At 41.2% G+C, this 23654-nt stretch overlaps 1 protein-coding gene and 2 long non-coding RNA genes across 7 annotated transcripts; 1 reads left to right on the plus strand and 2 right to left on the minus strand.

Annotated features, from left to right (window-relative positions):
* Positions 1–21: 21 nt before the first annotated feature.
* LOC125305263 lies at positions 22–14463 on the minus strand. Of its 3 annotated transcripts, XR_007195369.1 has the most exons (4): positions 10712–11069; positions 4086–4238; positions 3418–3651; positions 22–276 (listed from the first exon to the last, which is right to left on the minus strand). It is a non-coding gene; the product is annotated as an uncharacterized LOC125305263 (long non-coding RNA). The 3 variants fall into 3 exon arrangements; XR_007195370.1 differs by lacking the exons at positions 22–276; positions 10712–11069 and adding an exon at positions 14389–14463 and having other exon boundaries at positions 2387–3651; XR_007195368.1 differs by lacking the exon at positions 22–276 and having other exon boundaries at positions 2387–3651.
* On the plus strand, positions 9921–22771 carry LOC125305245 (BTB/POZ domain-containing protein KCTD1). Of its 2 annotated transcripts, none has more exons than XM_048259935.1 (5): positions 9921–10162; positions 15709–15887; positions 17138–17282; positions 18559–18864; positions 21989–22771. In XM_048259935.1, exons 1-5 carry the CDS (start codon positions 10154–10156, stop codon positions 22145–22147), a joined length of 798 nt encoding a protein of 265 aa, XP_048115892.1. In that variant the 5' UTR covers positions 9921–10153; the 3' UTR covers positions 22148–22771. The 2 variants fall into 2 exon arrangements, with proteins under 2 accessions (XP_048115892.1, XP_048115883.1); XM_048259926.1 differs by lacking the exon at positions 9921–10162 and adding an exon at positions 13863–14519.
* On the minus strand, positions 18768–21995 carry LOC125305257. Of its 2 annotated transcripts, none has more exons than XR_007195365.1 (3): positions 21964–21995; positions 19030–19121; positions 18768–18856 (listed from the first exon to the last, which is right to left on the minus strand). It is a non-coding gene; the product is annotated as an uncharacterized LOC125305257 (long non-coding RNA). The 2 variants fall into 2 exon arrangements; XR_007195364.1 differs by lacking the exon at positions 21964–21995 and adding an exon at positions 19733–19811.
* Positions 22772–23654: the final 883 nt, after the last annotated feature.

Raw genomic sequence — 23654 nt, forward strand, 5'->3', positions numbered from 1 at the left:
CCATGTAGATGACCACACCAATGTCCTTTTATTAATAAAGGTACAGACATAGCAACAATATCCATGAACCCAGCAACACATGACACCACAGTCAGCTAACTAATCATTCCTTATGGGCTGGCCTGATGCGGTGGCATTTAAAAGTCCTGTAATCAGCTTCTCCCAGAGTTGTCCCAAAGCAAGTAGCCCCCGGAGCCAAGAATGTGGAGCGGCATGGCATTCATCTTCCAGAAACAGCACTGGCATCAGCTGTACTGCCCAGGCCAAAAACACACCCTGTTCCACATTTGGAAAAGGTGAGACATCATACACACACACACACACACACCTCTTGTAGGTAATAGCAGTCATGAGTATTATTCAAGCTTTTTCTGAATTCAGGAATATTTATACATGCAGTGGAATATACAGTGCTTTAGCTATTTTATGTCCAGAGACATTTCCAACACATTGTCCAACTCCATGCAGGCTGACCCTCATAAAGAGGTAAGAAACACTGTGGTGCCCTCTTCTGACAGTGAAACTGAACTAACACATGCAGTCTCATATGCTATAGGGTGCATTTTCACCAAAGTATGAATGAGAACATCAGTACAACTGAGGATATCACTCTGTTACTATGGCACATCACATCTAAACAGGTTAGGCTCTTTTTCAGCCACCTGTTGTCCATCAATCCTGAGATGAAGGTGTGAATTTTCACTGAGTCCATGACCTGGCAGCGGACTACACAGGGCTCCCCAATGCAACCTGAGATCACCACCACTGGAGAATGTCATCATTACAAGAGGTGACCAGAAGAGGGCAGCAACACACTTGGGTATTGGATATTGTCAGATCAAAGGGGAGGCTCAGATTACATTCAACTGACAATAGTTGAAATAGTCACCCTGGTTACATGCAGACCAATGTCATAAAATCGCCAGATTATTATCTAAATAAGGAATATTCCACTTTGCATGCCAAGTCAACTAGGTATGATGAATCTTTAGTGAGGAATGTAAACTTCAACTGTAACAGAGTTTTAGTTACATGACAGATCTAATCAGATGGAAATCAAACACTCCAGGTTATTTTTTTCTGATTTCATAAAATGGCTTTTTGATTCCATTACACAATTGACATGCCATTTTTTAATTTGAGTATAATCAGACTGAAACCAGATTGTTTATTTTCATGTGACCACGTTGAGCGATAAAGAGGTAGAGACAAACTGGGTGGAGTTTTCTACTCACAGAAAAATGTAACATCATTAGACACAGAAACAGAGACATACAGTCAGGATTATGAGACCTTCTGGTGCGTGAGTGTTTGGTCAATTAGGGAAGAATACTGCACAATATATATCTGCCATTTGGAAAATAGAACATGGATGGCTCATACCATAGAATGCCATCTCTCATGAAGATACAGCAGTATAAATACAAATGCAGTAAATGCAATGTTACAAAATAGTCCAACAGATGATGATCCTATTACCAGCTGTCTAAAGGTAATTTTTCTATTCAAAAACATTAAAATCTCCGTAGATGTAAACATGGACATATTTATTATACATGAATACATGAATATGCATTATGTACTGTACAAGACGTGGCTCAGTCTTGTTAATGTACTATATCGTGTTATGTTTTCAGCAGGTCTGTTCAGTGGTGTGACAGATAATACTCCAAATACCATAACACTGTCATCAGGTGCAGATTAAACATTAAGGAGCCCAGCAATAGAGAGAAGCCCAACAGTCTTTGATTCATGGCAGCCAGTCTTACAGATCACACTTTTTTATAGAAAAATCCGGTTTTGTAATGGCATCATGTTATCCTCTGTTATAGTAACATCTGAAGGCAAACTTGGAGAAAAGGTTGAAGCCTGAATTCTTTTTGAGACCTAGTCATACAGTGTCTTAGAAATTACTGATTCGTCAGATCTGATTCATACCAAAATATTTTATTGTCCCTATAACATCATTGCTTAGATAATTGGACAAAGACCCCTCTAGTCACTGTGAATATGTAAGTAGCCCTGTCTATGAATCTCTGCAAGAACAAGAAACCACAAGGTACTGCCTTAACCCTAACCCACACTGTTAGAACCGATCAGCAATTCAACAATGTCTAGACAAGCCTGTGGGAGTGTCCTTCAATGAGGCATTGAGATGAACTAAGCCCACATTTGAAATTCTATTCCTTATCAGTGGGGTGGTAAATGTGAGTATAGCAATACCACAGCCTAACCAGTACTTACTCCAAACAAACAAATGAACAACAAATGAACTGATCAGACAGCACATCACCGCTGGAAGGGGAACTGCTCTCTGGAGAAGCAGCATCATTCTGTTTTAGAATGAGAGGGACTAAAGCGACTGCGATGCTGATGAAGTTTTATTTGCACTGTGGAATACTTCTTCTCATCATTGTTTGGAATACTCTGTATCACACTGGGGGTGCAGAACTATAATATCAACCATTGATATGGTTCACTAATGAAATCAACTCAAAGCACAATACCACAATGCATTTCTAGAAATGTCTTTACTCACGCAATTTTGAAGGGGCCACCTGCATGTGCTAGTTTCAGTTTGATTATACCCTCCCATGAAGTCTCCATTTCAGATATACACAGGAGAGGTGTTGAATTCCTTGTGCTAGGTAACACTAGGGATCTCCAACAGCGGCCAATCAACACATCCTATTTACCATAAAAAACAAAATCACTAACAAAGCAACCTATGAGGGTATAAAACAAGCAGGCAGCTTAATTCCTTCATCAGTGTTGCATTGAATTAGGCCCACAACACCTCCAGAAGGCTCAACAGTGGTGCCTGGCATCCTAGGCCCACACCGCTCCATATTCATGGTGGGTTCTCTACCAACAAATATCAACAAATTCTTTGGTCATTCCTCCATCCATTGCTGTGGCCGTTTATGATCTAGTCAGCAACATAACCAAACAAACTACTAGCCCTTGATGCAGGCACCCACAAATATCAACAAATTCTTCAGTCCTCTTTGTAGCTGTGGACGTTTATGATCTGATCCAATATGGAATGCCTTCGGTAAATCAGTTGATTTCAGTGTGATGCTGGCAGATTTCTTTCTTGCCGATTGTTGACATCAAAAAGCCAAGACTAACTTATAATACATCCTGTTCAAAAAGTTGCATCATATAGACATTGCTGGTCTTATCTTCACACTGGGGCTGCTCCCTGTGGTGGACCTACCATCTTCTCTTGCCTGAACTCCACTGTAAACTTACAAAAGGCAGAGACTACAGTTGTTCTGGGCATCATCATCACACTTGGCAACTATGTGAGGAGGATACATATTGGGGGATAATCCATGTCATACCTCTTTGTTGATGCTGAATTTATCACAAAGTTTCAGTAGTGATGGACCACTATCCAGGACGAAAGCTTACCTTGCTCACATTAAAGGACACTCGTCTGTAGGCCTTGGTCCATACCATCAGAGAGGCATGTAAACTCACGTCAACTTCAACCCTATGTGTGGTCTATGGAGAATCCCGAGAATCTTCTGACAAGATCATGTCTCCAATAAAGATGTCTCCTCTTGAAAGCAAATACATGTGGCTTGGTTGGTCTACATGCTGGAATGGGAAGGTCATATCTCCAGACCCGTGCTTTATGGACATCTAGAACAGCAGTGGAACCGTCTGTCAGACGGGTCAGCTCTCATTTCAAACGTTTGTAAATGAGACATGAACAGTATTGACACTCTGAAAAAATCACCCCCGTGTGTGTTTGTCACTGACAAGATGGACATGAATGGTGAAAATGTTGATTTTCCTATGATGCATCAAGGTGAATGCCACACAGGTGTCTCACAGCACAGAGTACATCAACTTTTAACAAGATCTGACAATAACACCACAAAATTATATTGAATATTTTGATTGTTTGGTACTACTTTTGTTTTTTGTTTTTTATTAAAAAAAACATATTAACCACCAGAGACAATGATTCTGATGACTTTCCATGCAATTATAATAAGAGGGGTGTATGCAAAGAGAGGTCACTATAGGCAACTCTGGGAGAAACCGCTAATCTTTAAAAGAAAAAACCTTACCAAGCATGTGTTGTTTCAAAAGTGATGTGTTCTTCTGAGATTAGCGAACAGCAGTTACTCCTTAAGTTACCTGGATAAGCCAATAACCTCACTTTGTAGTATGACCCTCAACCACAGTTACACATGATGTGGTAGCCAAAGGATGCAGGAAATCTGTTGACATGTGAAAAGCATAATTAGTGGCTTTATTTAATGTCAAAATACTGTTAACTGTGTTATATCCAATGAAAGACAGAACATATTTTCCTAATAAAAGAATGTTTTTGCATTGTGCATGTTTGTATTTTATCTACATGCCCAATAATGGCATCAAAAGAATATTCCAGAGAAGTTGATAACATTAAAGGAATAGCTTTGTAGATGCTCCCACAAACTTAAAGCTGTGTTGATTGTTGTTTGTTTTGATTTATTGTCTGAGTTTAGTTTCCGAGCACATGTATTGATGCATTAAAGTCTTTGGTCATCTACAGCACCTACTCACTGTTTAGATTGAGAACACCTTGAATTCTCCCTTAAACAAATGAGTTACAATTCCACAAAACCATAGAATAAGAGCTGTTCTTGGGATTTCATTTATTTATTTTGGAACTACTGTATACGGAGTAGGATTTTCTTAACTATGACATACTGCATATTTTATGAATGTCTCAGATCCTACTATTTAACATATACTACTTTTTTTTTCTTTTTCTACCATGGAATGCATTGGATAAGCATGCAATATTCATTAGTTCTCACATTTTATACATGGCATTTGCAGGTTCCCTAAACCACTCAAACTTGGGTTGAAAAGCATCTTCCGGCAAAATGAGTGTTGAAGGGCAAAAGATAAAACACACACCTTTAAGATCATTAGCAATTAATATTTAGGGATTCAAGAAAATAACACAGTTAAACACTTGGTTAATAATTCATACTATAAACAAGAAAGTCTCCTACTTCCTTAATAATTTAGACGTAAGCTAATGTTGATTTATTCAGGAAGGTCTCTGCCACCAGCGGTGCCTGGAGTGCCCAAATTTGAATTAAAGTAGGACAGTAGCAGGCAAGTCTGTAATAACATTTGTATAATTTTATTATTGCTCTGGGCTCAGTTCATTTCCTCCTCCAGTAGCTGCGTGAAATTGTTTGATTCTGCAAACCGCCCGAGTCTGCAGCTCTGGGGTTAGCGGGTGGTAGAGGAACAGGAAGGAATGCGACATTCTCCATCTTCTTTCTTTCTCTCTCTCTCTCTCTTGCTCTCTCTCAGGCACATACACGCAGACACAAACAACCACACACACACCTCAGTCAGAGGCACAGAACGACAAATAAAGCTTTATTATTCTGGGGCCTCATAATGCTGTTAGAGTTGCTCACTTAATAACTCACCGTCAGGAATGACAGTTGTATGTCTGGAGAATGACATTGAAACCGTGCTCTCATCCCGCCACTAGTGATAAATATTGTAATGTCCCAGAATGTTCCATTGGCAGGATGGCATTTCATCACTATCACATCGCAAGGTTTGCAAGAGGGTAGACTTATTGCTCTCAAGGAAATGGTCTTGATCGGATAATTTTCATTTCCTCACAAAGGACTGGTGCTGTGAATCATTTTGCAGAATAGTTTTAATAATCGTGATAGTACTGGCGGTGCTATGGTCGCCATGGTTTCATAAGGAACCTTTCAAACACATAATCAAATGACAGTAGTCCTCAGTCAATCTAATGTTATTGTTACACTGTTTCAATATTATTTACAAAACGTTGTCATGTCATGTACACAAGTTACAAGTTTGTCATGTCAAGTACACAAGTTTGAGTGCTTGCATTTTCTCCTCTCCATCTTTGAAAAAAAAAAACAGTTTCATTTCACAAACCAGAGAGCACCATTCCTTTGTTTCCTTGCTTTTTGTCATTGAGATGCTCCTTCTCATTTTCCTTTAAAGGAGATTCATTTGTAAGCGCTAGTGTGCTTCCCAACAACCTGATCAACAGTGCATAAATAAGTTTGGGCATTATTATCCAACGCATGGCGCACCTGAGTCTGGGGATCGCAGACAGGATGGGGGCGGAGAGGCCCTGATTGGCCTCCTCAGGGCCCTACCAGCACACTCCCTCACTTCCCCACTCCTTCCTCCTCCTCCCCTCACACACACACACACACAGGACTGAAGGATGCTTAGACTGAAGCAATGCGTATTAGGTCCAACTCCCATTTTGATGCGGTCCATTTGTATCTCTTAACTGTTGCTCTGCCGTTGTGAAGCTCGGTGGCACAGTGCGCAGTCCACTGCAGGAAGGCTAATGAGATAGTGCGTATTTACATCTGTGGCCACGGGACTTATCCAGAGAGGAGCTTTTTTTCCCATTTGGGGCTGGCCTGCGCGTGTTATTAGGGAAACCTTTATTATTGTTGCCCTCTAGAGGGGAGCATATAATAGGATTACATTTTATTGGAGCCTCCCAGCATTACCCTACACCCCCAACACACACACACACACACACACACACACACACACACACACACACACACACACTCCTCCATTTTACTCCCTCTCTCAGTTTTGATTGCAATGTCACTACCTCTTCCACAACAAGGGAATGTGTCGGAATGAAGCTACCTCCACCTGGTCCACTTTTTCTATGGATAATAATTGTAGTTTACTCTGGTTGTGACCAATGGTTCTCATGTTGAACTTGGGCCCATTTTAAGCACTATTAATTCGAATGATTAATAAAAATTCATCAGTTTTGTCTCTTTTGTCATGTCTTTTGTCTGTTCATGTCTCAGAAGTTATGATGAATAATCACGAAACCTAGCCAAGTCCTAATAAAACAACTGAATGAATAAAAACACTCTGTCGTTCAGTCTGCTGATGGAGCCACTGCAGATCTCTATCTGGACTTCATTGCTCTTCTCTGATGAGCGACCGCACCTTCTACAACCACCGAATCATTCACCTTCAGCATCATCATGGCTTTGCTGCCCTTGTGTCTTCATAACTCAAAACGGTAAAGTTGACTATAGAGGGAGAGATGTCTACAGGTTATGCTTTATGCTACGTTCAAGTACTGCATGATGTCATCCGAGCCTGCAGCCAAGCCATTTCTGTTTTGGGCATTCCACATCTGCAAGTCATTTGAGTAATTTCTTCACCAAAACTCTACTCTGTCAGAGTCCTCTTGTTGTTATTGCCACAGCAGCCAAGTCTGATTCCAAGGAAAACACGCCCTTCAGTTCACAATCTGAAAACAATAAGATTTCTTCTTCTTCTACACATTCTATTGTCCTAAAACCTCTACCTTAAACTTTTAAAAAAAAAACAGTGATGGGCGCATTGTTTTAACCTGTGTAGAAGACAAATGATGCAGGGAAAACAGAAGCCCTGGGTTATGCTTACACTGTGCTACAATGACTTTGCCTGATGGGAGAGATACTGTATAGAGTGCAGGGCAGAGGGAAACAGAGCAAAAAGGGTCTGGGTGTTTGGGCTTTGGCTGCTTAACCCTTGGGGGCAAATAACTTCATCCAAACTCTTTAATCCTCTGTTTGTTTTCCTCTGGGACGGTGGTCAAAAAGCACAATGTTAGCCTCCCCACTCACTCTCTACCCCTCAACCCTCCAACAACCCCTCAGCCTCACCGATTTCCTGGACTGCACTTTGGTTTCTTCAGCAGCAATCGCTGATATGGCCAAAGAGTCACAGTGCAATGTGTGGGAAAACTACATATTAATTATTTCGTTTCCATTCAGTCAACACACAGCAAGCAGATTAGGAGACACTACTTCTATTTGTCATCTCCTTTGAAGTCGAATCTCCTCCTCCAGTTCTAGAGCTCTTTTTAAAACGTTTAGCTTCTATGGCATCTCACAAAGGAATATGACATTAATTACCGGGAGCAAAAGATAAAGGCTTTGCCACTCATCATAATAAAACTACAATAAAAAATATTGTAATGGATGTGCCAATACATACTCACATATTTTAATTTTCTTCACTAATTCTACTCATAAGAATATCACATGTGATCAAAGGTAAGCATAAAGGATTACTACTTAGATGGTGTTTTCCATCTCATAAGTAATAATACTGTGTTCTGTCCTATTCTTCAACTGCGTGTTTGTAAGATAGGTGCCGATGAATCATGATTTCCCTGAACATTTCAGAAATGTGACTTTGAATCAATATAGGCCAGTGGTTCTCAAACTGTGTTACGGTTCCACTGGTGGTACGCGGACTCCTTAGTGGTACTCCAGGAGTCTCCAAAAAATGTTTAGAAAGATGACAATCACTTCAAATTATATCAAAAGAACAATCACTGAAGTTAAATTTCAACTATTTTTTGTCTTTCATGAAAAAAGTAGGCCTATATTCATTTTTATGATCAGACAATAGGCCTACTAGGCTAGTTTAAAAGTATGGAGCATTAGCAAATGGGTGACAAGGAAGCAAACACGATGGGATCAAAAAACATTCATGCAATCATGGCTCCAAACTGGATGTAGTAGAAAGAGAAGTGTGGTGAATATGTTGAGCAGAAACTGAAGGTGGTGACAATGAGCCCAGCAAAAGTGACTAGTGAAGCTTCCATGGCACCTGCCAGCAACAAAGTAAGTACAATGTACAATGTAATGTTAAACTGGCCTACACTATTGTATTTTAATGCAAGTAATAATGGTGGTACTTGGAGAGCCAATTGTTTTCTGAGGTGGTACTCATTGTGAAACGTTTAAGAATCACTGACTTAGGCTATACATTTTTATAAGGCTAAACAGTAAATTCTGTCAAACTATTCTTTCCAACATGCTTTCATTTAACTACATTTTAAAGGCCTTTTGGCAACTTCTTATTGGCCAGTTGCAATATACGACAGACAGGGGGCGAAAGAGGAAATTATGGCGAGTGGTAGGCTAAGTTAAATGCTCAGTAAGTGACCGGTATGTTTCAAAACTGAAAGAAAAAAAAAAGAAAAAAACAACAGAAATGAATCAACCTTGCATAACAATGCATTCCCTTAACCTGAAATTGAACATACAGTATTATACTGTAATAAAGTATAATCCTGCCTCAGTAAGCATATAAACAGTCTATTTCAATATATCACACTCAAATAGTAAAATAACACATCATGTACATCTAAACCAAATGAAACCGGTTTATTTAACATGCATAGCATTTCCTTACTGCAAAATGCACGGGTTGTATTGCGCTGTGCCCTTTGCTATCAGTATCCCACAGTTTGAAACTAAAAGCTTGGGAGGGAAGCGCCTCAATTTTCTTGAAATTATGCATGGTTGAACATTTGAAATGAGCTCTCGTATCTGCCCCGGGCGCTGATTCAGACTTGATTGGGGCAAACCAGGCTGCAAGTGCTTATTTATATAACAACGTCATTCTGGAGGTTGGCCATAGGGAGGAGAGGGAAAGTGCGAAAGAAAAATGTGTCATTTTTTTCCTTAAAGCATACATCCATTGATTAAAGAAGTTGATTGAAATCAACAAGTTCCAGGATCTCATGATGTGTGTCAAAGTCCACCAACACTTTGGACTTAAAAAGTGCCGTTAAAAAATCAAAAGATCGAACCAACAATCTATATAATTATCATCATCTGCTGCCTTTCCTTTTTGGCAAAGAAACACTCCATCCATTTGCAAAAATTGCCCGCAGGAACATTACATCAAAACTAATCATAACGATTAAAATCAGCTTTTCTGTGGAAGAGTGCATTGGATAAGTTGGAAGGAGTGAGTCTGTTTGTGCCGAAAAAAATATCTGGATCTTTACACGATTTTAAGATTCAAAATATAAATGTAGATGGTAGGCCGACGTGCTGCTTCGATGTTCTGTTCTTTCACCGGGAGTTTTATTTTGCAGATTGGTTTAGACTGGGCTAGAGACATGAGCTAATTGTATCCTGATCTTTGCCTTGAGGGGTTTCGAAGCCCTGGAGCAAGTATTCTCTGTATTTTGTTCTGTCTACCTTAGCCAAGCTATTGCATTTCTCTCTGGTGTAGCAAGGGAGGCAGATCGCAAGCGAAATCGGAAGGAATAGGTTCTCAAAAAGCAACTTTATGTTCATCAATGTTTCAGGTAAGCGCGGATTTATTTGCTTTGCTATTATTTCTGACGCTTGGTTTGACTAGGACATTCAGGGCGCAGTCGCTTTTACGCATGTGCCAGTCGATGAGCGCCACAGTTCCAACAAAAATATTTAACCACTTCCTGGATATTGTTCAGTGTTTTGTTCTATATCTGTATTTCAAGCTTGTGTCGCGACTGAAACGCATGATGTCTGGATTCGTTAGCTTTCTTTACTCGACCTTCACGGAGACAACTGTAAGCTAGCCATCGTCACGCTTCTGGCGTGTTGCTAAAGCTCTGTGGAACTCATTAACAGAGGTTCCGCGTCTGTTTGTCATACGTTTTAATACATCACATCTACACATTTCGAGTGAGGTTCTTTTTAGTTCCTGGCTGTTCTAAACCAGTTCCATTTACTGAGTGCCCCAGATCCGCTAATGAAAGACGCCATTGTGGAGTAATTTGCCGGAGGGGTTTTCTTATTTTGTAAGACAGGAGGTACCTATTCTACACACGTCAGTGCCAATTTCATGAATCATCTCTTTGTAGCCTACTCACCATCATTTTGTAACGAGAGCCCACTCTTTGAAAATTACAAATGAAATGTTGCTTTCCTTTTCTCACTGTTTGGCGTTTAAAACTAGTCACACATCAGCCATCCTCGATACAGACGCGGCACCGCAAACGATCGGTCTACCAAAAGTCTGACATGGCATGCAGCCTATTTGGACATCATTCGTTTGGAAGTTGGGCAATCGTACAGAATGACTTGTGTTTATTTACTTCTAAATTTGCAGTTACATCCTGTGTGACTTACGCTGTCTTCTGTCTGCCCTATAATGCGTCTGAGTCACTCGCGATTGGGAAACTCTTCAGCCCGTAGTGTAACAGATAGGCTACTTAACCTACCAATGCCACACCTGGCTCCTCGTCGCGTCCCAATCGGCTCCAACCATATGCCACACTCTTCGCGGTACGAACTGATATGTAGACCCTCGAGGCTTAAGTATACGTATTGGACATTTCCAACAATAATTTAAAACACATGTTTATGAAGTGGTTTTACTGTTACTATAGTTTAGTGAACCATCTGTAGCTGACTGATAAAGAGAATGATTTGATGATAAAAAAGCATGTGTTAACTTTTTGAGGTATGACATGTCTTCTGTGGCTTGTAGGGCAGTTCGGGACACTGCATTGAAGATGCCTTAATTGAAAGATGCCTCAAATGAATTCTCACATTCCAGGGAATATGATCGGCTACACAATAGTGCTAACCCGACAGATGAGTGGACTATTACAGTGTACCTCTACTCCATTTCAACAGGCTGTCATCTTGAAAATATGTAGCCGTTTCATCCATAGTATTCTTTACAGTTTGGAGTCTAGTTATAAGCTTAAATGAATCCTAGTTTGCGTTAGAGGTTTACTGTCAGTATAGATATTGAAATATGCATAATTCATACTTTTTGTTAAGGTGAGGGAAGAGAATCATACAGTAGAGGCCTATGCTTCAAGTGTTCGTTCTGAAAGTTAAGTTATGCCTGATCAAATGCTGGGTCATGTATGGATTCAGTGATAAGCAGGTAGTTTAAAGCAGACTTCAATTCAAATTTAGTTCAAAACCATCTACAATCAAAGGAATGAGTCAAGCCCAAACCAGGTCCAGATGTGTCTTCTGGCACGGGGAAGTAGTTAGCACATTCACAATCAAATGAATATTAGTCATTTGTGTGGGTGGCATGTTTTGCCTGGCTTAAGTAAACAGACCTGGCTTATATTTTGTTTTGGAACAGATGATGGTCAGCAACCAGTGAGAGTTAAGGTTGTACTGTACATTGTAGCATATTGCATGGAAAACCGCAACAGGTTAGTGTAATTTCAACTGGTGTTTGGATCATACACACATTGCTACTCAATACTGAGGCTCTTTTTAAAAACCTGTAATATGTGGAGACTTTCATGTAATCATAAAGCCAACCTTGTTTAATGATTGTGGGATGTATGTCCAAACACATCTAAGTTTGTTTGCATTTGAAGGTTAAGATGAGAGTGTGTGTGTGTGTGTGTGTGTGTGTGTCTGTGTTGAGGTGCGGGTGTCATACAATACTTCAAATCGGGTCCTTCATTTAAAAAATAAAAAAAAAACATTAAGGTTGGGATTTGATGTCTGTGTCTGTTTTGTGTTGTACTGGTGTGTGCCTCAGGGCACTTCTCTCAAACACTGCCCACACACACAGACACACACACCTTAATGATAACGGTCATGACGCCCGCTGCCTTGGCACATTAGCCCCCCGCCTGCAGATGACAAGCCTTTTAGGGTGGCCCGCTTCATAGTGCAGCTTGTTCACTTTCTATTTTTCCCCTTCCTCTTCTTCTCCTTCCTCACTGTTGCTGGCTGGATTCAGTCAGACATTCAAACACACAGACACACACACATTCACTTGCTCGCCTGCTCACTCACTCACTCACAAGCGCACACCATCTCTGCAAATTAGTCAGGGAACAAATTACCTGCATTCGGAGTGTGATCCCACGCACTCTTCCATCTGCCTCACACAGGTCCCCCCTTTTGAAGAGCCGCTCGGCGCCCCACGGGCCCCCTGGCTCCTGCCACTGATCCTGGAGTTGAATTTTTAAAACTATGCATGGCTTCTGCCTCGGCTCTTATCAGCTCAGGCACAAACGGCATGCAAATCAGGCTGGGATTGCTCACCACCACCACAGCCGCCGCCACCACGAAGACCAGCAGCACTCAAAGGCAGGCTTAATTGCTAATTGAGTATCTAGGTGTGAAACCGACACCTCCAATTTAGAAGTGAAACATGGATGTTTTAAAAAAGCCGGGTTCCTTTTGTGACACACTTGGTAATAATTTATTCACAACCTTCTTCTGAGCTCATGGGTGCATTTTCTCTCAGATGTTTGAGGGAAAGGAAGGCAGTAGGAGTTTGACTGGTCTACGTTTGAGGGTTATTCCTGAGGATGCTGGGTTTAAAGTTGCTTTCAGCAGTACATTCTCCAAGAACATGTTACGCCTATGTGCATCTCATAAAGAAGCTGAATCAGTTTATCCTTGGTTTTTCAGAAATATGCACATTTTAGTGAAGGGTATTTATTTCATATACACAAAATATTTAGTATTTTCTGAAGCCAGTGTTTTTTAGAACAGAGCTAGCCTATGAGGTCATGGCAATCAGACCTGTCTCCTAACATATTTGTGCAAAATCAGTAATAATAGAAATAATTGTTTGATTTGAATAGAACCCAATCACATTTAAACTATTATTGACAATTCTAGCTTCGAAATGCATTCTGTGGATCAGATAACCCCATTTAAGCTTAAGAATAATTATGTGCAGGCATAGTTCACAGAGGCTGTGGCTATTTTCTAAAAACAAATGCCTGTATGCATAGTCTGCCCAAGCTTATGGAAACCAAAAGGAAAATGGGGGAGTTTGCTGTATAGAGAAGGTCACTACTGCCCTGAGGGTATTTGGATAATGTAGAGATTTCTGGATTAGCAACAGGAGGTGGGTTTTATTCACAAAGTTACTATCAGACTGCGTTGTAGCCTACAGTTTAATCCACTATGTACTGTGGCTTAAATACTTGTAATGTTATTCCCTCCGCACAGCTACAGTTTTGCCGCATTGCCTTAAACGCTGACAATATGTGGCAAATACCCCGGGCAATCATTTGAAATATGATCCATTCATTGTGCTGGGAAATGTGCACGCCTTCTGATGTGCTCTCCTCGAAAGTGTGGATCTTCACCTGAAGCTGTTCCTGTGCGTTAGACAGAGAAAAGCGCTTGAGAGCTGGAGGTGAAACAACGAACTCACGATGAAGAACCACAAATGTATATATTAGACGCGTGCGTAATAAGAACAGATGAATGAATTTTAAACAAAGAAGGGTCACATTATGGGACAGGACTTTTACGATACCTTTCCGTAATATTCATTTCGAATTTTACCTCGGGCAGTTTCTGAAGCCTTATCACTAGACGAAAGGGTGGTTCATAGTGGATAACATTTCGCTGTAAGGAACCCGTTTTAGTTCATCTTATCTGTCCCATTTAGTAGGCTACTGTCGCTGTTATTCCGAAGGATGGTAAGGCAATACACGAGGAAACCGGTCTGTCTTTGAGTCGACTGCAACTCTTATGGATTTGATGGTTATCATGGACTTAACGAATCATAAAACGAAGACCCGACCACCCTCTTTACCTTTCTTGGATGGTACTGGACAGGCTGTAGCCAAAAGACTTCGTCCGACAGAATACAGAGATTCCGCGATTGTGATATCCATGAGTGACGGTGCCCTCCCACGTGAACAATCTGCCCCTTTGACAGTGCAGGTAATTGATATTCTTAGGTAGCTTATACAAAGAAAACACGAGCCTTTTAATCATGATGTGTGAAAGAAGAGTATGATGAGCGTTGTGGTCGGAAGTTATTTTTTCCAACTTTGCCTCCAGTAGACTGAAGGACTCATAAAGTGATGATGTGACGAATCCGGAACAGCTGCTTACTATTTGTAGTACTGAGATATCTGTTCTCGCGGTAGTCTAGTAAGAAAAGTATACATTTTGTCAGTGTCCTACTATTTGGGATTACTAGAACTTCCAGTTTACTCGTTAATGCATCGCCGATCTTGATCTAATATATAGCCTACATTTCCCCAGATGTCGTAAAAAAGGAAACTCTGACCACGTACATTACGGTTACAGTCCAACTTGTCTTATGGTTTGTAAAAAATGTAAAGTAAAAATCACCCTCCTTTTCCTAAGTCTTCTCGAGTTCTAATCCTCTACTAGACTACTTAAAACCTATTTGGTCCATACCATGGCTAGCTTTTTCCATAAAGTCATCCTTGTGTGCATAGCACATAGAATGTCCATCTCATGAGGCAATTTCAAGAGAGAACAGAGGATAAAACAGTATACTCTGAATTGACCTGGAATCAGTGCAGGTTGGTTAGAAAGTTGTGCCCTGTGCATTGTGATATATTATCTTGTATTTTACCTCCTGTCACACGAGCGAATGTATGAAACATGTATAGTCAAACATCCCCATGACTTTTCTGCCAAATTACGTTTTGTTACCCAGTGATTTGTTTGGTCTTAATGCATATCTTACACATTTAGTTAGAAAGCCAAGTATTTTTTTCTTCTAATTGACACACTAAAGGTGTCCTTGTTTCAGAGCTGGTAATAATTGGACATATGGTCAGCCTGATGCTGCTGGTGGTTAAGTCACCATCTACACTAAATGTTACACTGAATTTGCTTCTTTCCTCCTCTCTCTGTTACTGTCAGATCTTTTTTTATCTCATGGGAAATGTATACATTTCAATGAATGGTGGCCACCAGTGCAAACAAAGCATATCAGAACAATGCTTTATTTTATTGTATTTTTTGAATAAAATGGAACTACATACCAACAAAATCAGGCTAGTTTGACATCATTATATATGTAGTCCAGTAACATGAATACAGCGTAATAATTTCTGTGACCTGCTGACCTTAAAGTTGTTGTTTTTGACAGGATAACCGGTCCAATATGTCCAGACCCATGATAACCAGATCACCGGCCTCTCCACTGAGTAACCAGGGCATCCCCACTCCTGCCCAGCTCACTAAGTCCAACGCACCAGTGCACATTGACGTTGGTGGCCACATGTATACCAGCAGTCTGGCCACGTTAACAAAATACCCCGAGTCCAGGTGAGCATTGCCTCCAGACCGTCTTCACATCACGCATCTTGTCACAGCAACCAGCATGGTTGGTGAAAATTCATTTTAGTTATTGCTCACAAAAGTGATAAATACAGGGATCTTTTACGCTGTATTTTACAGACAAGCACCACAACTGACAATAGCCTTTGTTTCACAGTCCATGTCTGCAGTGTGTAACACCCCAAGCAGTGTTGGCTGGACACTGTTTTGAAGGACATGGCATGATTCAGAAAGTGAAATAGATCTAATGCAGCCCCTTGTCTGTCTTGGTCATCTTTATTAGATCCGTGACCGCTGACTGTCATCCTCCATGACAGAACTGATGAATGTCAAAGTGTGTCTCTGTGAGTGGGGTGAAGTGCATGATGGATACACCCCCCCCCCCTTATTAACCCCAACCTGTCCTGGCATACACTCCTCCTGTTCACTAAACTTATTTGCCAACTTATTTGTGTTTAGCACAAATTGACAGTCACTGCCAGATAGTAGCACTATGTCTGACAGATTATGTTCCACAGATAGGCTCATTAGAAATGTAAAATTGCGTGTTTTTTCCCTCATTGCTTCCGATATGCACTTTTTGTGTGTACGTGACCAAGTGCGTGTTGGCAATACTCCACTCATTGCCTGACTTTCCTCAGTCATATCCCCACTACTTATCCCACAGCTGAATAAATCATGTCTTTTGAAATGTATTTATGTTAAACAAATTTCATCATCGTTGCATCACTGCCCTGCTAACTTTCTAAACAGCAAATATTCCCAGGCTTTATTTTTAAATACCTTCTGTTACTGCGACTGTTTTTGGTAGTTGAACTGCTGAACACAGAGCCCAGACAAAGGCAGTTCTGTCACACTGACAGATGCCCCAGAAGCAGTACAGGTCCAAAGGGTATGGGGGCCATCTGGAGATGAAGGGCCACGCTGTCCCCTTAGGCAGGGCCCCTGGAGCACTCTACCCTGGGGCCCAACCTCCACCAGATGGCCCCAACCTCTGTGTCTGACCAGGGGTTTAATCCACAATTTCTGTAATAATTTATTTATTATTCAGTTCTGTTTTTATTGTTATTGTCTGTGTGGGTGTACAAGCGAGGGAGTTCAGCCAGGCTTGCTGTCGCTTTTGGTGCCACATGTTTGCCTCATATTGCATCTTCCTCTCATTATTTCTCTCTCTCTCCCCCTCTCTCTTTCTCCCTCTCTCTTTTGCTCACTCTTTCTCTCACTGTCTCTGCGAACAGAATTGGCCGTCTCTTTGATGGCACAGAGCCCATTGTCCTGGACAGCCTCAAGCAGCACTACTTCATTGACAGGGATGGTCACATGTTCCGCTACATCCTCAACTTCCTCAGGACCTCAAAGCTCCTCATCCCAGATGACTTCAAAGTGAGTGTCTGACTCAATTCAAAATGTCGTGCGCAAGTTTTATGGAAAGGATGAGTTTTTTTTTTTTTTACTTTCTCATTTGGTCCAGAATTTGGTCATCTCCAATTAGGTTTGTTGTAGCGGGCAGAGCAGCGGAAATGTTTACTTTCTCATGAAGAGCTCATCACTTTTGTGACATTTCCTTGAGTTCACAGGAGTCACATATGTCAAATAGCATTAGTCATCTAACTTCAGCAAACCCAACCAAGGATTCAGGAAAAATAAACACATACAGACACACATTCTGAACATATATTCATGGTGAATACACCACATTTTAAAGTTGTTCCACATGAAGCAGCTTCTGGGTTTAGGATTATAGGCATTCAGGTCTGGCAAATTTGAAGCATTTTAGGTCACATGAGTTCACTGTGTTCTTGGCAACATTGATTGTTAAATGTGCAACTAAATGCCATTTTCCTCAGGATTGGGAGTTTATTCCAGTGGTGTAGGTGCCAGAGCTAAAAAAACCGCAGGGTTTATCCCCACAAGAACACACAGCAAATACTAGACTTGTATGCTGGGGGATAGACATCCAAGGTCCTTGAAAGAGTCATCGCCACTGGCCCATTAAGCAAGACCCCCAAACTGCCCTAGGGGTTTTCACCCTCATCGGTTGTACCCTATTTAGAAACCTGCCTGTCTGGGGATCACTGCACAGTGAAATGGGGCTTTAGTTGACATGCCCTATTTTTTGACATGAGAAAATATCCAATGTAAGATAAAAGTAATAATCTAATAGTATAGATCAGTGTGCCAACTGTTTTGTGGAAAATGTTTTATTTTTAGCCTTGTCTGAGTGTGAGCATTAGATTCCTGTTTGCTAGCTCCTACATGCCATTTCGCTGTTAATTACAAACTTGCCCCGAGAGCAAACAAATAATCACATTATCTGATGGACTGTCCGCTGGGTGACTCAGTCTGCGCTTAAAGTATGTCAGATAAAACTAGCAAAGACAAAAGACTTGCTGGAGTTCAGTGTGAGGCCATGATCGCTCTTTCAGACAGTCTGAAACAATCATGGCCAGGTGCTTTCTATTCCATCAATTTGTTAAAGAAATGGCATTCTTGCTTTGGAATTTAGCATCAAATTGAATTAAAGCTCCTTAAAAGTGGGGAGAGATGATTTTAGACCGGTGAAATGACATGACGTTATATACTCTCTTTCTCTATCCCTCTGTCCCTCTCTCTCTCTCCCTCTCTTTCTCTCTGTGTCTCTATCTCTACTGCCGTATAGGACTACAGTCTGCTGTATGAGGAGGCCCGGTATTTCCAGCTGCAGCCCCTGCTGGCTGAGCTGGAGCGCTGGCGCCAGGACAAGGAGCTGAGCCGGGTGTCGCGTCCCTGCGAGTGCCTGGTGGTGCGAGTGGCGCCGGACCTCGGTGAGAGGATCACGCTGAGCGGGGACAAGGCTCTCATCGAGGACATCTTCCCCGAAATCGGAGACGTCATGTGCAACTCCGTCAATGCCGGCTGGAACCACGATTCCACTCATGTCATCCGCTTCCCCCTCAATGGCTATTGTCACCTCAACTCTGTTCAGGTGAGCAGAAGGGGGCATTTAGTGTGTGTGTGTGTGTTTGTCATGGGGGGGGTGGGGGGGTGGGGCATTACTATTATAATATATTTGATCCAGTGCAACTCACATATACCCATAGAATATATTGAAGGAAAGGAGAATATATTTAAGTTATACATTGACACTTACTTCCTGTAGGGCTTGGGGTTTCAATTCAAGAGCTTCAAGATGATATTGCACTTGAGAACCAGAGAATATTGCACCTCATGCCTGTAGGATCCCTGGTTTATAAATGATATCAGAAGAGACAATATAATAATAATATCACCTGAGACAATATGCTCATGAATTTTTATTTTAATGAACATGTTTGCGTGATGCAACACGCCATAAAGCAAATTGCAACATGTTTCTCTATGAGGATCAGCATGAGTTTTTGTAATGTTATTGTTATTATGTTATTAAGCTGTTTTTTGAGTAGCATTCCCATTGTTTTCGGTACAAGAGAACAAAGGGGAATATGTCAAATATACCTTAAGGTGTTGGAGATGAGAGTAGGGGAAAGTCTTGAACCGTATGAGTGAGATGCCTGGCGCACCCCAAGCTATTTATTTCAGCTGAGCTTTTGGACTTTTTTTGGACCTGAGTGTGCAGACTTCTTTCTGCTTTGACACATCCTCAATTACCCAGCAACACATAATAAGCTTGGGGCATTTTCTTTCCTGACCGCTGTGATTTTTAAATGAATCTCACACTTTGTCAATATCTGTTTGAAATTCACCACAGAGTCAAAAAATGTGCTATTCTTTCCCAAGAAACTTTCAATCAAGTTTGTACAGGAATGATATATTTTAACACAAAAACAGACAGACACGCTCACACATGCACTCACACAAACACGGAGATGCTTCTTGGTGTTATGAGAGTGCACTCCCTGGCAGGTAGTCCGCAGGCAGGGCCCATAATCCTGTTTGGTTATTAAAGCGAGCCCGCAGTGGGTGCTGTATCTGCGCCTAATGGAGGCTGTGTGTGTGTGTGTGTGTGTGTGTGTGTGTGTGTGCTGGGGGAGAGTAGAGGAGATGGGATGGGGGTGGGGTGGGGTGGGGGCCGCCAGCAGAGTGAGACCTTTGTAGTTTTGGCGGGGGCTCCGGCCCGGGGCGCTGGGGGGACTTGCTGGGGATCTGTGCTGCCAAGTGGCACAGAGAGAAGCCTCAGCGCTCCCTGGGGGCGCTTTGATGGAATGCGATGATCCCACTGCCCCCCGGACACGTCTGTGGATGTCTGCGAGGCTGCAGAATGAGGGACAAACTCGTATGCATGTACAAACACACACACAGACTTGAGTGTGTGCACTTGCACTTGCACATACACACACACACACACACACACACACACACACACACACTTCTCTGTTTTCTCTTTACCTCTCTTCACTCTCTCAAAAAGGCATTTACATTTATCACAGCCAAACACAGTTTGGGTGTGTTTGTTGTGACAGTGAGAGATGGAGGAGAGTTGGGTGGGAAGGTAAATTTTCTTACACTACATTTCATCAGTTTGTCTGCTGGATACTGAAACCATGTTGAAAATTAGGTCTGTGTAAAGGAGAAATTTGTCTCTTCCAAGAAGTCATAAGTTCTTCAGGGAATGTTTTTGGTTTTAATGCACAAATGTCAATTAGAGAAATATCTCGAAGGGAGATATTACAGCAGTAACTCGAAGAGAGACACTGTATATGCAGCTCTACTACAAGGCTCATAGAGTCACAGATTTTGGACTCTATGGTTTCCATTCACCAGTCCAATATCAGGTAGTTTTTACCTGTGGTCTATAACGGTAGGTTTCCACACAGCGAAACACCTCGCAAATTTCGCCCAACGAAATTCCGCCTCAGGGGTGTGGACAGCAAAACAGTAGGCTAATGGCTGAAAGCAGTGCCAAGCGATGTAATTAGGCTATCAGCTAGCTCAAAAGTTTAACTACTTAAAGGAGCACGCCACAGTTTTATGAAATTGGGTTATTCACTGTCTCCCCTTGAGTTAGATAAGTGAGCTTTTTTTTTTGTCTCCGTGCATGCATTGTCTTAATCCCCGATAACTTAGCTTAGCATAGTGAAAGGAAACTCTCGTCGCCGCATAGCATGTCGTGAATAAAAGTGAGCCAACAAAAAGAAAATCCCTAATTACTTCTTGTGGCCTGTGTTTTCATGAGTACAAATGGCGAAGAAAAAGGTATAGCGCAACACATAAGTACCTTGTCTCACTCGCCACAGCACAGACAATCTCTGCGCCCACGTAGCAGTGCTTCACCTGTGCTTCGCCCCTGCATAGTCCCAAGTGAATACCTGCCTAGGAAATCTCCTTATAAATGCATGCACGCCACAGAGACAAAAATTCTCTTGCTCAGTTATCTAACTCTAGTGGAGACAGTGAATTACCTAATTTTATAAAACGATGGTGCGTTCCTTTTAATGAAGATATACATGGGGTCTTTATGCCTCGACTAGGTTGATGTTGCCTATAAACAACAATTCATGTTCATAGAAACAACAAGGTCGCTAAGACATAATATATTTCATACCTGTTTTGTAGCATGTAGCCTAGCTGCCTGGCTAGGCTTACAATGAAATGCAATGTCCGGAAATGCAGTTGGCCTGTCGACTACCTGAAAAGTTTGAGTGTTTAAACTAACATCTACAGTGGTCTATTTGCCCTGACTAAGTTTGTGTGACATATGAACCAGAACTTGTGATTGTTTCTTGCGTTGTTCTCATTTAAATAAAGTTAAACTTTCACCAACTCTGTTTGCGTGCCTCGGCGAATTCGCTCTCATTTCACCAGGCCGAAATTTGCGTCAATGGAAACGCACCATACTGGATTAATGGTCATAATCCGAGATCATAATGTTTAGTCAAGGGCTAGCATTCCACCAATCAGATTGGTCATTGAGTCCAACTGCCCACTGGCTTCCACAAGTCAAATTTCTGTCTCTCTCTTTCATTTGCTTGCTCTATCTTTTCCACTGAAATGATTCCACAAGTCAAATCTGACAAAATGAACGCCGACGGCTCCTTCCAACTGACGACAGCACGGAACACACTGGCTTTATTGGCACACATCTTACCTGAGTTGTGTGTGTGTGTGTGTAGGTCTTGGAACGGCTGCAGCAGCGAGGGTTCGATATCTCAGGTGCATGCGGTGGTGGCGTGGACTCATCCCAGTTCAGCGAGTACGTGCTGAAGAGGGAGCTGCGGCGGGCCCAGCGAGGCCTTCAGAGCAACAGGATAAAACAGGAGCAGCTGGACTAAAGACCTCCAAGCATCAGGGGGCGCCGGACATTTCAACTACCACTGAAGCACAGACACTTCCTGTGTGATAGGTTTTTTTTCTTTACTTCTTTTTTTTTTACGTATATAAGGAAAAAAAAGAGAAAAAAGTGCAACTGAATTTTTTGCCACAAGAAGATACAGAACATTTGATGACTTTTTAAATCATCAATTTCCTTGTAACTTTCCCTTGAAGACGAAATAAAATTCCCCAGATGAAGTTTGTTTTAAAACTTTGATGCTACAGTATGAAAAAAAGAAATCTATGTATATAAAGGCCAAACTGTTCAAATACGATAAAAAAATGAAGTTTGTTATTACCACTGATATTTTATTATTACATGCAACATTCCACAGAGTGAAGTCAGAAGAGTTTTGCAAGAATTCTCTCTCCGTATGTGATCTTTATGTTTTCCATGTTGTTTTTTAGGCAGTTTGTCCATTGTTTTTTTCTTCTGGACAAGTAACATGCTAAAATTAACAGTTGAAGTATGTAAAGATAGCTCAAAGAACTTTTATGGACAAATCTCACAGTATGCCAGGATGTCATGGCACATTCTCCACTCATTAAAATAAAAATGAATAAATAAATTATGGTAACCTGATTATCTCTTTGTCTGAGAGTACACATTTCGCTAAGAAATATCAATATCTAACTTCTTTCTATGTTATTGCATACAAATATGATACTGTGTTTATTTATAGGCCGAATATAGACGTGGCTCTGACATATTCATGGTTGAGATTTCTGGCCACTCTAGTTACATCATAAGGCCAGAAACAGCATCCCTAGGAGGGTGCCATTGCAGTGTTGGATTTAATATATATATTTATATTCATCTAATCCATCAATGTGTTTGAACCAGACATGCACACTTTCAGTAAAATGAAAACAAGTTTGTGGAGATCTGAAAACCATTATTCATTTGCCATTTTAAATTGCAATTTGAGTTACAGATAACAACATTTGCCTCAATGTTATGTTTCAGAGTGTGGCCCAGTTGATTGTGCTGAAGAACATTGTTTTATGTATTCTATATCCTGGCACCATAATTTCATTAATACATAAATATATAGATAGACATTGTATAGTTAGCTGTTTTGGATGAGAGTGTCCTCACTGACGGAATGTAATCCTGATGTTATGTTTTGAAGAATGAATGTGAAGTCTGAAGATAATCCAACTGACTTGACTGAAATGGAGTGTTGAATTTTCTAGGGTGCATAGTGCATACTGAAAAGCTGGTGTCTATATTGTGAGGAGGATGTCTTGTCAAGCTTAACTGGTTGTTGTCAATGCGGAAATCTAGCTATGGTGTTATTCCTGAGAAAAAAAGGTCAAGAGTTTAGCACAGGTGAAATCTGTATTCAATTGAGGAAGGACATTAATTGGTGAATGCCTTCACCCCTGTATTGACCCCCATGTCTTTCATCATTTTCCTTGATTAAACTAAAGTGTCATATAGTCTCCCTAATGTTTTGTGCTATG

This window comes from Alosa alosa, chromosome 1 (assembly GCF_017589495.1).
Source record: "Alosa alosa isolate M-15738 ecotype Scorff River chromosome 1, AALO_Geno_1.1, whole genome shotgun sequence".
NCBI lineage: Eukaryota > Metazoa > Chordata > Actinopteri > Clupeiformes > Clupeidae > Alosa > Alosa alosa.